Here is a 13,891-nt window from a genome sequence, read left to right as displayed (position 1 = left end):
GGAGCTAATGCGCCGATTAATTGGTTCGCAAAGATAGAAAAAAATACAAATGATTCGTTCTCAGTAAGTACAATGATCTAGCAGGTCCAATTGAAAAAGCACATCTGCTACATCTTAATACATAACTTTTGTTAAATCCAAAAATAAAGGAGGAGAGCCCGAGGGGAAAGATACCTTAGTCGTGCTCTCTCCAGGAATTCCGTTATGTAAGACGTTATGTCAAGAGATTGTCAAAGTAAAAGGATCTTTTTGCATCAATATTGATGATGCATCTTTCAGTTTAGCAAACGAATTTTTTTTTTCCGTTTAGATATTTTTTTATATATAATCAATGTTAAATATCTTGATAAGATTTGGATGAGACAGAATTAGAATTCTGAGATGGTGAACTTTTGCTTAAACTCAGACGAACGCGGATAATCAATCTCAATATATATATATATATATATATATATATATATATATATATATATATATATATATATATACTTTACCGTGATAAAAGAAGACTCTGCTAACCGACTAACTTCTGAGTAATGATCACTGTCGTCGAAATAATGAAGTACAACGAGAAAGGTTGGGCTTAGAAGGGCCGCGGTTAAGAAAAAAAGATGAACTGCCCGGCGATGCACGTAACACGGTCGACGCTGGAAAGTCACGACGTGAATAATGCGCGCGTCAGTCTCTATTTTCAATCCTGTAACTTTGCGCGCTCATCCTTGTGCCCGAACGCAGAGAAAAAGCGGCGCGATATAATCGCGCGCACTCTTACTTCTCCGACGAGACTCCTTTTTTTTTTCTCCCTCTTCTCTCTCGCGTTATACTGTACACAATTGAAATGGTTCAAGGCGGAGATATGAGGCGGGCTTGCCTCATACGTGATAGTAAACAATGATGCATAATGTTGAGTGTAGAGTAATAAAAAATATATCTATTGTGAAAAAAATGCGAATTAATCTTATGATAATTTTATGATAAGCAGTTAAAAAATTAATTTCTATCCAACATGAGAGAAACAAGAGAGAGAGAGAGAGAGAGACTTTTAAAATTCCTTTTTTTTTTTATTATAAAAGAAATATTTATTTTAAATGATCTATAATTTAAAATATACTGTCAATTTTTATCATACTATTGTCATCGACAGTCGATATTCTAAAGAGCTTCTGAAGTAATTGTAGAAGAGATTTGTAGAACATATATTTTTATTTTTATGATATGTGTACTTTTCTGTTAGTGCTACTGTTTGGCAAAATAAAGTTTACGCATCTAAGAGTTAAGGAGATGTGGTATATTTCGTATTCAATATTCTTTCTAAGGAAATCAATATTCTCGATCTTAACAAGTATTTGATATGTACATTGTCGATTCTGTATATTTTTTATTCAAATTTATATGAACTTTTCATAAGAGAATATTCGGGAATTAAATAAATGATAGTAGTAATATTTGATCGAATGTCTTAGAGCATATTAATCATATTACTTATCGGTTATCAGATTATAATAATTGTAAGAAGTAATTTCATCTCTCTCTTACTCTCTCTCTCTCTCTCTTCTCTTCGCGTTCGTTTTTTTTTTTTTACGTTGTGTACAGGGATACCTGCTCGCGCATTCTTCATTTTCATCATGATTTCTCCAGCAATACATTTTTCTCTCTCTCTCGCGCGCTTCGAAAGTTGTTTAGATTAAAAGTTACAAGTCGCGCGAACAATCCCGCGGCGCGTCGTAACTGTCTTTCCTAGAATAACGTATACGAGAATCGTAAGTTTCTCGACAAAGTTTGACTCGGGGATATGCGTGGCACGCTCGACGAAATATATAGCCGTAATAAAAATATACCGAAAAGATCGCAGCAATATTCTGCGTTGCGCGAAATAAGCGGGAACAACGTCCCGATAAGTGCGCGCATGATCGTAAAAAAAATATACGAAGTTCCATGGGTTATACATAAGATATATATATATATCTCTTTCTGTCTCTGCGCCTGACATCTATTACTTCTCGAGAAGGTTGCCCTGCGTTCAACAATTATAATTTCAAATTAATTACATGATAAAAAAATTAATATTATTTACTAATCATTTTTATTTAATATCTGTTTGGATAGTCATTTATTTAATATTTTATTTTGATATTTAATTATTTAATATTTACTTTTATATTTATTTATTTAATAATCATTCATTATATCGATGTAATCGTTAATTTCATTACAAAAAGACGTGCCCCGCGGCTCGAAATCATCGTCGGACGATCAATCATAAATCCCTTGTATAAATGACGGTGCGTACGTTCGGGTATCCCCAACATCCATTTAAATGAGCCTCGTGCAGGTGTTTCCATCGCGCGATACACTTCTCGTAAACCCAAGCGCGACCGAGCTACCTGCCGGTTGCTCCCTCTCCCCCTCCCCACCTTCTTATTTTCTCCCGTCCGTTGCACGTGCACGTGCACTGCACTGCACTGCTCGCTCGCGCTTTTGCGCAAGCTACTGCGTTTTTTTTCACACACAGAGACGTAGCGTACATGCACGCGCGCACGCACGCGCAAATGAGTACGTCGCGCAACGATGCGTAATGGAGAGCGAGAGAGAAAGAGAGATACGACGGGAGAAGTACACGGAGGCAAAGAGCGGCGGCGGCGGAGGGCACATAAACACGAGCACGTGTCCGTGAGCGACATGTGGCAGAAGAGTGGAAAAAGATGAAGGGCTGTGAGAGGGAATGCCACTGAGAGAGAGAGAGAGAGAGAGAGAGAGAAGAAGAAGAAGAAGAGAGAGGTACCCTGTGCTGTGGGGCACAGATATTTCTTCCTCCGTCCGGTTCGAAAGAAGCGCTTGTAAAGAATGCAAGTAACGTTTTGCACGTGAGACGGTATAATATTAGGCGGCGTGACTCTTATCTCACATTTTCCATCGCGTTGTTTAAATTTAGCATATATGTACACGTATGTAGTAATAAAGATATGGGACTTGTGCAATTAGCGCCTTCAATTAACAACGATTAGCACCTTACGCGCGGACCTCCATTATAAATATTGATTTTAGATAGCAACCGCGCGGAGAGAAAGATATCGTTTATCGATAAGAATAATTGCCGCCGCGGCCTTTCGGGACCGAAGAAAGAGAAATGCTTCGAAAGAGAAATAGGTATGCAAATCGAGGCGACCAATCGTGTCGCATTGCGTCAGAAAAATATCCGGCTTTCAATTATCGCGCTGTTAATTACCACGTGTAAATTTATTATAAAACACGTGTATTGTCGCTTGATACAAAACAAAAATGGAAGTTTCTAAGAGCGCGTAAAGAAGAGCGGGAGTTTTTATATCGTGCGGGTAGCGCATCGTTTCACTAGGTGAAACGTACACCAGGTCATAATCGTCGCATACAATCACATCTTTATGGCAATACGTGTCATATACCGTTATTCATTAGCTTGACCGAGCTTTTAATTCGCATAGATTATACGCGACATCGAATTCGAAATGGCGCGGGTCGAGGAAACCCGTCACTCGCGTTCCGCGCATCGTCGCTCGCGTTCACCGGTGTTCAAATATGTTCACCGTATGAACTTTATGTTATCCTCGTTAATGGACGATTACACAGACATTTTCGAGTCGAAGATAATTCAGTGAAGAAGCTGCCGGGCGGATAAACCAGGCTAATCGAGTGCTGCTCCGCTTAATTTCCCCGAGAGTTGGCGCATCGGGCCGTGTCTCGTAAATCAAATCTTGACATTTTGTCTACTCACGCGCAAGTCCGGCTGGCCAATAACGGGGCGCGTACCGTGACGAATGGATAATTTAGTCGCCGCCGTGTATCGGCGCATCATGGAGATGACCATTTAAAAAAAAGCATTGATACTTTTATCGCGATATTTATACTTCGAAGAATATAGTTAAAAACTAATATTCCTTTGATGATCGTAAAATTAATTGGCCATAAAAATTGAAAGTAAAAAATGACATATTTTATAAAATTTATAAAATACAACATATGTGTGGAGGAAAAACTGTATGCTAGTATCAATTGTTTAAATCAGTTATTAAATAAGGCAATGAAATCTTTATCACTGTTATTGTCACATTTAATATCAATTTCCCAAATAACTGAAAAAAATATACTTTCAACTATCAAAATATAAATGTCGCTATTAACTGTTAGAACCTACTAACGGACGCCTCTTTGCCTTCGGTGCATACGATCTAATTTAGCGCATTACAGTGCAACGAGCCTAGAAAGCTTCCCTTTGGGGCGCCGCTTGTTACGAGTTTATTCGCCGCTGTCGAGATTCGATCGGAACGCTTAGTCGGCGAATTAGCGATGCGCTCGGAAAAAAACGTATTCGAAGCAGCTGGAGCCCGGCGCTCGCATCATGACGGAATCCTAATTAAAGTCCAAAGCAAAAGAAGAACGATCGCGCCGGAAAACATTGCTCTTAACGGAGGACGAGGAACAGTAATAGCAGCACTGAGTGAAAATGATAATGACTATTAATAGTTAAATATAATAGAGTACGGACACAAAGAGGACGACAGCGAAAATCTACGATCATAATATATTGCCTCCTTAGTGGAGCAAAACTTTACGAAGAACTGAAACTTCATCTTCCCGCGAGAAAGAAGTAAATATTACACTTTTGTCGAGAACATAATTGATAAAAAAGAAAATAAAAAAATATAAAGGCAAACAACTAAAGAAATAATGATGTAAGAAGAAGATTCATAAACAATCGATAATTAAATTATCGGCGAAAATTTAAATTTTACTTCATTTTGAAAGAGATGGAAAAATTATCCGATATAAAATACAATTATTTTGTCATATATATGATTTTACAAAAAAAAAAAAAAAATTTTCAATTTATATTATTTTAAAATCATTATTCACATAAAAACTAAAGAAATATATGTGAGATTTTCTTAGTTCTATAATTTTCATTATTATTACAAGTTCAATAATAAAGTCTGTGTCTATCGAACGATTGATATCGATATGTCATCATATTCGATAGCGCGTAGAATAATATCGAGAAATATGGTATCGAGAAAATAAGGGAGCCAAGGGAATCGACGACGGTAAAGAGATATCCGAGATGTGCAGCGACGATGAGTCATAATTTCTATTTAAATATGCGTAATTAAACGCTCGTGCGTATGCGAGAGTACAAGCCGCGGCTGTATGTACGAGCAAGCGCCGTCACGCCGCGCGCGTTTCCTTCCTGAATAAACGCTCAAAATAGTATATACGAACAGACACTCTTTCTCTTTCTCTCCTTGTCTCTCTGATTAAACGTTGCTCAATATTGTCGCCGCTAAATACATCAATGACAAGCGACTTGTCGACTTGTCGACGCGCTGGTGCACGCGCAGCTGGCAGATCAGGTGGACCCCGGCCTCTACCTGCGCGCGTATGTGCGTGAGACGTGCGAATATTTATTAATCACGCCCCATAATAGAGCTGTTCCACTTAAGACTCCACTCCGCTCATGAATTTCATATACTTTCATACACACGCCGGTGCGCGTATGCACCGAGAAAATTTTCCACGCCGATGTTTTACGACTGTCTGCCTGCTTGCCTGCTCGTATGCGTACGAGAATAATCGCGCGAAATACTCAAAACGGTGTGCGCTAAAGTGCTCTCGCCGATTTAACCATTCTCGTATTAACCGGTACAAATATTATTGAATGCGATAAAAAAAAAGAATCAAATTATTTAATCTAATAATATTTTTAGAATTTTTATATTATTAATTGTATTTATTTCTCTCTTTATTTTCGATTTACTACATATAGGTGACGTATAGTGTTTCAAAGCACAAGTATATTCATCTAATTTAAATCAAAATTAAATCTTTTTGCAGGAAATTATTTTCTCGCTAAATAGCCCATAAAAATTCAACTTTTTTATATTCCTTAATTTATGCACATTTATTTTCGTAGATTTAAAAATAGCTCTCGTGATTATTAATTTAGTGTCTATTGCGGCAGTAATTTCGGTAACTGTGTTCCTTCCGCAACTTTCCGTGCTGTTACATGTATCCGCGTAATCCAATCTGCTCATATTATCTCCCTGGGAGGCTTGTGTCCTTCGCAAGTTTATATGGCGTAAATCGCCAATCTATTTTTCCGTTTCTAGCGGTACGATATGAGCAACATATACATAATACGTAAATATGAAAAAAATCATTTTTCATAGATAATATTAGCCATATATTTTTCAATATAATTTTTCGTTTTATTATATTTTTAACATTCATGCTCAGACTATTAAAATCTGTATAAAATAGCATACGCTTAAACAAGTAATACATAACGCAAAACTCGATGGGATACGTAAAAATTTCGAAAATGTTCAAATAATTGTTAAAATTAAAAATGTTTAAATTAAATTTATTCGCGAATATGAAATCACGCTATTGGATTTATACAGTTTCAGAGTTTCTACTTGTACTTCGGGGAAGTTGCGCTACAAATTAATTTGTGTAATCGCGCGAGATGTTAACAGTCCAATTACATTGTCGGCATCTGCGATTTGGATTAGATCTGCGAGTCTGTGTGTAAGCAGCCTACTACGTAGTATGTGCTTATGACTACGCGCTCTTTTTCCCTCGTTGCCTTTCGTAAACAAGCGTCGCGCGAGTCTTATTTATTCGCGCCTTCGCTCGTGCAAACAATCCGCGCGATTACAAACGATATCATGTCGGCGCGTCATTATGCGCGTCATTATGCACAGCAAAGCAAAATGAACTTCCTTTTGTATCAAGAAGGTGTGAACATTTATCGCGCGATAATATTCCACAAAATTAATCATCTGTTTCTACCATCTACAAGTGAGAAAGAAAGAGGGTCGGATATTTTTTATTTCGTAGCAAAATTCGAAAAAAATATTACAATAGATCGATAAAATCTACGAATGAAACATCTGTAAAAATTCCTTAAATGACAAGCAACAAATAATGAGAGAGTCGAAGTAGATTTTGTGAAAATATAATCGCAAGACGAAAAATGTGTAATTAATATATTCATTTTCCGTACATTAACTTGCCATTTATAACCGTATCGTATGAAAGCGCGCCGAAAACACGGCGTGGTGTTGCATAGCGATTTAAATATCTCAGCCGACCTAGACGACTTTCGAAATAAACGTCTCGAGTAACTAAAACTGAACGTGATTAATATACTTATCTTCGCGCACTTGACGCAATCTGTTCGCTCGCGCGTTGCAAGAATATTCGTCCGAGTGTCGACCGGCTTGATCGAGAGTGAATCGGCTCATAAATTTCTCGATTCTCGGTCCTGTCGGTTGGCCGTATAATATTTTTCTTTTTTTTTTTACGATTACATCTATCGATATGCCGCGTGCGCGCCTTCTTGGTGTACGCGTATTAATAGATTTGTCGAGTCACCTTATCGACGTAGAGACATTTCATCGTGGGTGTAACGACGCTCGCGTTGCATACAAAAGATACGACCTGCATAAATATCGTCCTCGTAATCGATTAAGGATAGACGTCTCCGGCGATCGGCCGCGGGAATCGAATGTAAGGCGGAACGCTCGCAAAAATGCATTAGAATTTCCATTAATCAAATGCGCCAACGAGACTTGTTAAGTTCTCATCCGATGCATTTGGAGATTATACACATCTAATAAATTGAATAATGCATCGAGTGCCGGAGTTTTCTCGAATATATCATACATATTCCGTTATGCAGTGTTTCCCTGTCGGCTAATTTTTCTCCTCGATTTTTTCTGTCGCGCGTTTGAAAAAAAAAAGTGATTGAAATAACGATCGCAACTTTAAATAAAAACATGAGTCGCGTGATCTTAACGAAAGGTTAGATACATGTATCGCATTTTACATTTTATATTACGATGCGGTATATTTATGTATATAAGCGTGTGAAAATCGCGGGGGTACAGTAGACACTATTACGTATCAATGTTAATGATGGTCAATACGCTTAACGATATCTTTAAATCTACCGTAAAACTCTTTAAACATTTCGTTATGAGTATGCTTAATCCTTAAGATTAATGTTTGCTCCTAGAATTGCGATCCTGCAACTAATAAGATTCGCTGTCATATTTGCTATACGTTCGAAAATTATATATATACACAAAAGTTACAAATTATTTTTAATATATAAATAAATATAGGGGCACGTGTTACTTTTCTCTATCGAAAATATAAATCTGTTTATATTTTAAGACTCTGTATTATGACAGATAGCATCTCGGAAGCACGTGATTAACGAAACTATCTTATCGTTTGTTCTTTCAGTAAATTATTGCGGCAGGGAGAAGATGCACCTAAACATGGAGTTGACACGGTTACTTTCGATACTGTTGACTTTGGCTTTGGCCCTGGCCTTCCTGCTCTCGACGGAATGTCATTGCAGCGCCGTCTCAGAAAGTATAAGAGGTGAGTATTCTACGAGAGCACGGAGAAGCACGTGCGCGACGCACCGATTGCGAGCATGTTATTTTGATAGCTGACTACTGATCGGCCTTAGAGAAGAGTGTGCCAACATTGAAACTCGATCGATGTCATTCGAATGCATTCGGATACCAAGGAGAGCACTCCGAGATTATAAAATAACATTGCTGCGCTTGTTCTGTGACAAAAATTTATCGTTGCAACTTTAGATTATATACATTAGGTGGGAAAAAAAAAAATTGAAAAAGTATCATTTTTATCTTTTCTTCTTATGATTTCTTAAGATTTTTTTAAATGTCTATAAATTTGTAAAAATAAATTATATATATTTTATATTAGAAAAAAAAAGAAGTGCTTTTATTTTTTTAATTTTTCTCTAAAATAATCATACGATTTTCGATTTTGACATAAAATTCGAACGATATAAATCAATGGAAATAAATCATAAATGTCGCGAATTAGGGCGCGAAAAACGTAAAAGCACCCTCGTCTCGCGTTTATTTGCGTTTCATGACAATTGTCTTGGAATGATACTTACACGATATGACATTTAATGTGTGAGAATATTCGTGCTATTAAAGCGGCGCAAGAATATCGTTGCCAAAGTGATTGAATTCCCGATTTCAGCTGGTTTGTTATCGCGTTCCATTTAACCCTTTTAAATATTCTCTATTCTTAGTTTATCTCTGTTATCTTTGCCGTTCTATTTGCGCTAAAGTTGAGTGGCGAATCTCGCGGCTAAAACTAATAAAGATGGCTTTATTAATCCGTGAATTTCCGCGATATCGAATTTAAATAAATTCAATTAAGCAAATTTAAAGCGTATCTCTAGTTTATATTGTTTTTGCGATCGTTTTCTTAAAGATCTTACGCGTAAACTTTAGCATTTATCTCAACTTTGTGGACGTTGTTCTATTTGAAGAATGTACAAAGAAAACTCGTATATGAAAAAAAAATATAATTATGATTTCCTAGAAAAATATTCAAAATTGTGAAGTCGAATTTTTAAAGCATTTTTAGTAAGGAATATCAAATGCATTAACATTGATAATGGTTGCAATGGATCATCGAACGCGAACGTGGTAATTAATTATATAAGCATCCTCCATTTTCTAAATGAATCATTTTGATATTCAATAAAGCTGCGACAATTAAAGGATCTTGATTAAACTTTTATGAAAAATGTTGGATTTAAATCTTAATATCTTGTTAAGTTTAGTCTTTTTTGCATATATTATATATTTTATGTACATAAAAAAAGTACCACAGTTTAATTTTTTAACTGCTACTATGAAATGAAAAAATCTAAAAAACAAAAGTTATATTTTTTTCTAGCGTCAAAAACAGCACGTAGAGCAAACAGGATAGATCATGGTGAGGTTAATACTTCCGTTTCGCTCATTTATAAATTCATGTATTTATGATGAAATGTTTTGAATATTTTAATTTTTGCAATAAAGAGAGGGATTTGTAATCGATAATTAAAAAGATCGAACTTCACGGACTAACATCAGGCAAAACTTTGCTGCATAATCCATAAAACTCAATAATTGAAGTTTAATTTCTGCAAATTATCCGCAATAATAATTCGCAATCAGCTCTATATATATATATATATATATATATATATATATATATATATATATATATATATATATATATATTTTTTTTTCGCATCGCGATATCTTCTGTCGACGCTCGATTTATTCCCGCGCGATTTATAGTCACTTGTAGCATATCGTAGAAAATAAAAATAAATTGGTTCATAGTAAAAAATTCAATTTCGCACAAGATCAGTCTGTTAAAGTCCAATGTAGACTGATAATCTCATATTTTTACACACATGCAATTTTCGTCGGAAATTGCATCGGGCATAATTTGAAGTTCAGCCCAAACAGCCACTTAGGCCGAGAATACGTAAATTTCATCTATCCTTCTTGTTCTTTTTCAAAATCGTGCATCGTATATAGCGCGCTACGACGGACGGCAGCTGACTGCATCGCAGAAATTGTCGAGCAGAGGTGATTCCTACCCTCGCGGAACGTAATCGAGGACGCGACGCGACGACGGGCTTCGTGCTTGTGCCTTTCAGGAAATTGCTGTACATTCCCCGTTGCCGTACTCGAGACTAATCAACGACCGACTTGCCGTTTCGCAGAAATCGCGAGAGCAAAGTACGATTCCTCGAACTCTTCCGATATGCGCCACGCCGACGCCTCGAACCAAGAGCACCCGTCTTAGCGCCGTCCGGGATCGATTAGGTTTGCGCGGTGGCTTATCCGATAATTAATTTTAAACTTGGCAGTATTATATATCACTGTGTGTTTTGTTATCAACCGCACTCGTAGGTTCTTGTTCGTAGTTGAAATGTAATGTTGAATGTTTAATATATTATATATATATAAGATTTTAATTTATTTTTATTATCGTTAAATTGTTTTTCTCTCTCACGTTAGATTTAATGTTTATTCTACATATTTTCTTATGTTTCTTATTATAAGCTTATTTCCCAAGTAGTTGCCAAGTTTAGAATTAATGCATCTTTTTCATTTTTGTGCCAAAAAATAGATTAATGCATCGCGTTCCATAACAACTAATTTTCTGTTGTCGCAGTTGGCAGTTTTAAGAGCCAATTGTAAAGAAAAACATGACATTGTTAAAATGTAATTTAATTGTAAGGTATGTTAGATACGCTTGAAAGTCTTTTAATAGTAGATAAATTTAGAGACGGTTTTCCTTGGTGAAAATTTCCTATTTTCAATTATTTTTCATTGTGAAATTCGATGGTTTAAATTGGACCTAAAAAACTTAATTGCAAATAGTATTTGAAAGTAACATTCTTGAAAATTTATACTTTCCAAAATATTTAAATTTCAGCAAACTGTAATCCGCAAATATTCACCGAAAAAAAAAAGATTAATGCCATTATTTTGTTTTACAAAAATCTTCTAACGTTCCTTATTAGCATCGTAAATATATTAGAGAGAATTAAATTCAATATATTGAATCTTATTAAAACTCAATTTTAATATTTGATTGAATGCTTTGATTATCATATCACGTACGTACTAATATTTTCTACATTTTCTCGAAAATTAGATATGGATATGAATTAAATAAGAAATAATATTCTTAAAAATAACTAAGTGAACGCTATAATTTCACCGAGGAAATGCTGACGCGACTCATATGCAATCGCTATGACAAGCAAAGTGTTAATTTTCTCGAATGTATAAAATAGCAGACTATATTCTGATCATCTACATGTGTTTATTGCACGCATAATTCGACGAATGAATGGCGCGAGGTTTGTATCGCATTTATTGCGCACTCTCTTCAGACTGCTCTCCGAGTTTTTAACCGTGCAACCAGCTCGAGGAGTATCAGACAGAGAAAAAGGGAAGCATATGGAGAAAACAGAAAAAAAAGAGATAAGAAAGATGATCGAAGATAATGATTGCGAAAAGAGAGAGAAAAGCTGTTTTGCGAGGCTATTTGAAACTTACTGTGATGAGCACAAATATCTCGCGTTTTATCACGTGCATTTCGCTTTTTTTTTTTTTTTTTTTTTAATTGCGGGTAAAATGAACAAAAGAAAAAAATATATATCGATAAATGGAAACGAGAAAAAGAAGGAGATTTGAGGGAAAAACGACCGCAAATGTCCCAACGTTGCGTCCTTTCTCGCACACGCATTCCTGCGCACTTTGAATTAATGCGTCGACACTTTTCAAATAGTTAGGAAAAGCAACACAGAATGAGAATATTAATTCGTTTCGAAAATGAACAAATAATTTCCGATCGTCTATTGCCATTTACTTTCGCGATTTCTTACGAGCTCTCGTGACGTCATTGTCTATGGAACATTTATAAAACTAGTCTCCTTTATTTTGATAATCAATACCTGATACATTTTCAGGGGAAAGATTACGAAAGTTATGATTGAAACGAATTAAATTTCCATCTTCATTGGTCCCTGTCTGATTTTTGCGATTGTGTTTCTTGTGAACCCGTTCAATCTCTGGATTTCAATCTCACAAAGTATGAAAATAAAATAAAAAATTTTTTACATAAATAATTCTAAAAAAAAATTATTAAAAAAGCTGTTGAGAATTAATTTTTTTCTTGCATACATCTTGCAGAAATACTTTGATGTTAATATTAGAGCACTATTGCGAGCGTATTAAATTTTGTCATGATAATGTTTCAAATTTATATATATCATTGTATTTGTAAAAATTCTCGACGTCATAAACCGTAATATCGTATCGTAATATCGTTTTAGTTCTATCAACAGGGATTAAAAGTGAAACAAATATCACAATCAAATTACTACATTTAACGTCGAATGTACGATAAAAATATTGATCTTTAAGTATTTTTGAAAGAAAATGGCAATATTCGCGTAGTTGCGTAATCGTTCGTCCGATAAGTCATCGACGAAGCGAACAATCGATTGCTCCTCTCTCTCGCGACTCTTGTGGAGAAATATAAATGGGTCGATGAGATAAATGAAGCAAAGCCGCCTCGAAAGCTGTACGTCACATGCGTTAAATCTCTGAGAGCAGTGACAGAGTAGTAGACCAAGCGCTTTTTCAAGGAGAAAAACGCCAAACTTGTCGTATTTACTGACAGGAACAGATAAAAAGGAGAAATAAAAAGAAAAGTGAAAAGGGCAATATTCTCTGTTGCTCTAAAACCTGTGTGTGTGATATTTCTTTCGAAGAAACAAAAATACAGTACAGTAATACAAAATAATTACGTGATACCTCGTACGCACTCTAATGGAGATTCGAAAATAGAAAACGAGCGTTACTTGACATTTAGAAATTTAAAAGTCTGGCGGATTATGCTTCGAAAGTGTAAATAGAAAAGAAGAGAGAGAGAGAGAGAGAGAGAGAAACGCGAGAAAAAAGTTTTACAGAAAAGTTGCTTAAAGTGTGCAGGAATATGTGCGCGGGGAAACCGGGAGAGGGACGTTGATGGCGACTCCCGACGACCTAGCAGCAGAGCGCGACTTTTGCTGGAAAATGGAGAGTTTAACGCGACTGAGGTACGTCCTAAGGTACGTTCACGACGTCCATGTCGCGCTTAACTCTTGCGACGAAAGCAAAAGAGAAGAAAGAAAAACAGTCTATCCGTTAAAAATTTAAAAATATTATTCTAATTGCCTTAAATTAAAAAAAAAAAAAAAAAAGTCTATAAATACTACTAGTAAACTTGTGCTTTTCTGTAATATTTTACAATTACATAGAAAAGATTATTACGAAAAATAATATTCGGTATCGGATGAAAATAACTGCCATATCGGTTTGGCTATTATATAAACTTATTTTCATTTATAATTTCCACGCTATTTTAGTCTATCATGTTGATTTAGGAACAAATGAACCTTATTAGAACTTGTTAAAACCGATTATTATCGAACCGATTTCCATTCGTGATCGTGCAT

At 35.7% G+C, this 13,891-nt stretch overlaps 2 protein-coding genes across 6 annotated transcripts in view; one reads left to right on the top strand and one right to left on the bottom strand.

The window, feature by feature from the left end:
• LOC138934670 (dynactin subunit 5-like) overlaps nt 1-13,891 on the bottom strand; it is a 77,134-nt gene that overhangs the window by 50,745 nt on the left and 12,498 nt on the right. The gene's annotated exons all lie outside the window — the stretch shown is intronic.
• Nucleotides 1-13,891, top strand: part of Cv-2 (crossveinless 2) — a 36,611-nt gene that overhangs the window by 11,543 nt on the left and 11,177 nt on the right. For all 5 annotated transcript variants that reach the window (XR_011447158.1, XR_011447157.1, XM_070298600.1 and 2 more), the window contains exon 2: nt 8,284-8,424. Coding sequence is in view for 3 of the 5 variants with exons in the window: in XM_070298592.1 (XP_070154693.1) it covers nt 8,284-8,424 (141 nt within the window). In the remaining 2 variants the exon portion in view is untranslated. The remainder of the gene's footprint in view (nt 1-8,283; nt 8,425-13,891) is intronic.

Source organism: Polyergus mexicanus, unplaced genomic scaffold, assembly GCF_030449975.1.
Source record: "Polyergus mexicanus isolate NDT 795.1 unplaced genomic scaffold, iyPolMexi1.0 SCAF_1, whole genome shotgun sequence".
NCBI classification, from domain to species: Eukaryota; Metazoa; Arthropoda; class Insecta; order Hymenoptera; family Formicidae; genus Polyergus; species Polyergus mexicanus.
This window is presented reverse-complemented; position numbering and strand designations above follow the sequence as displayed.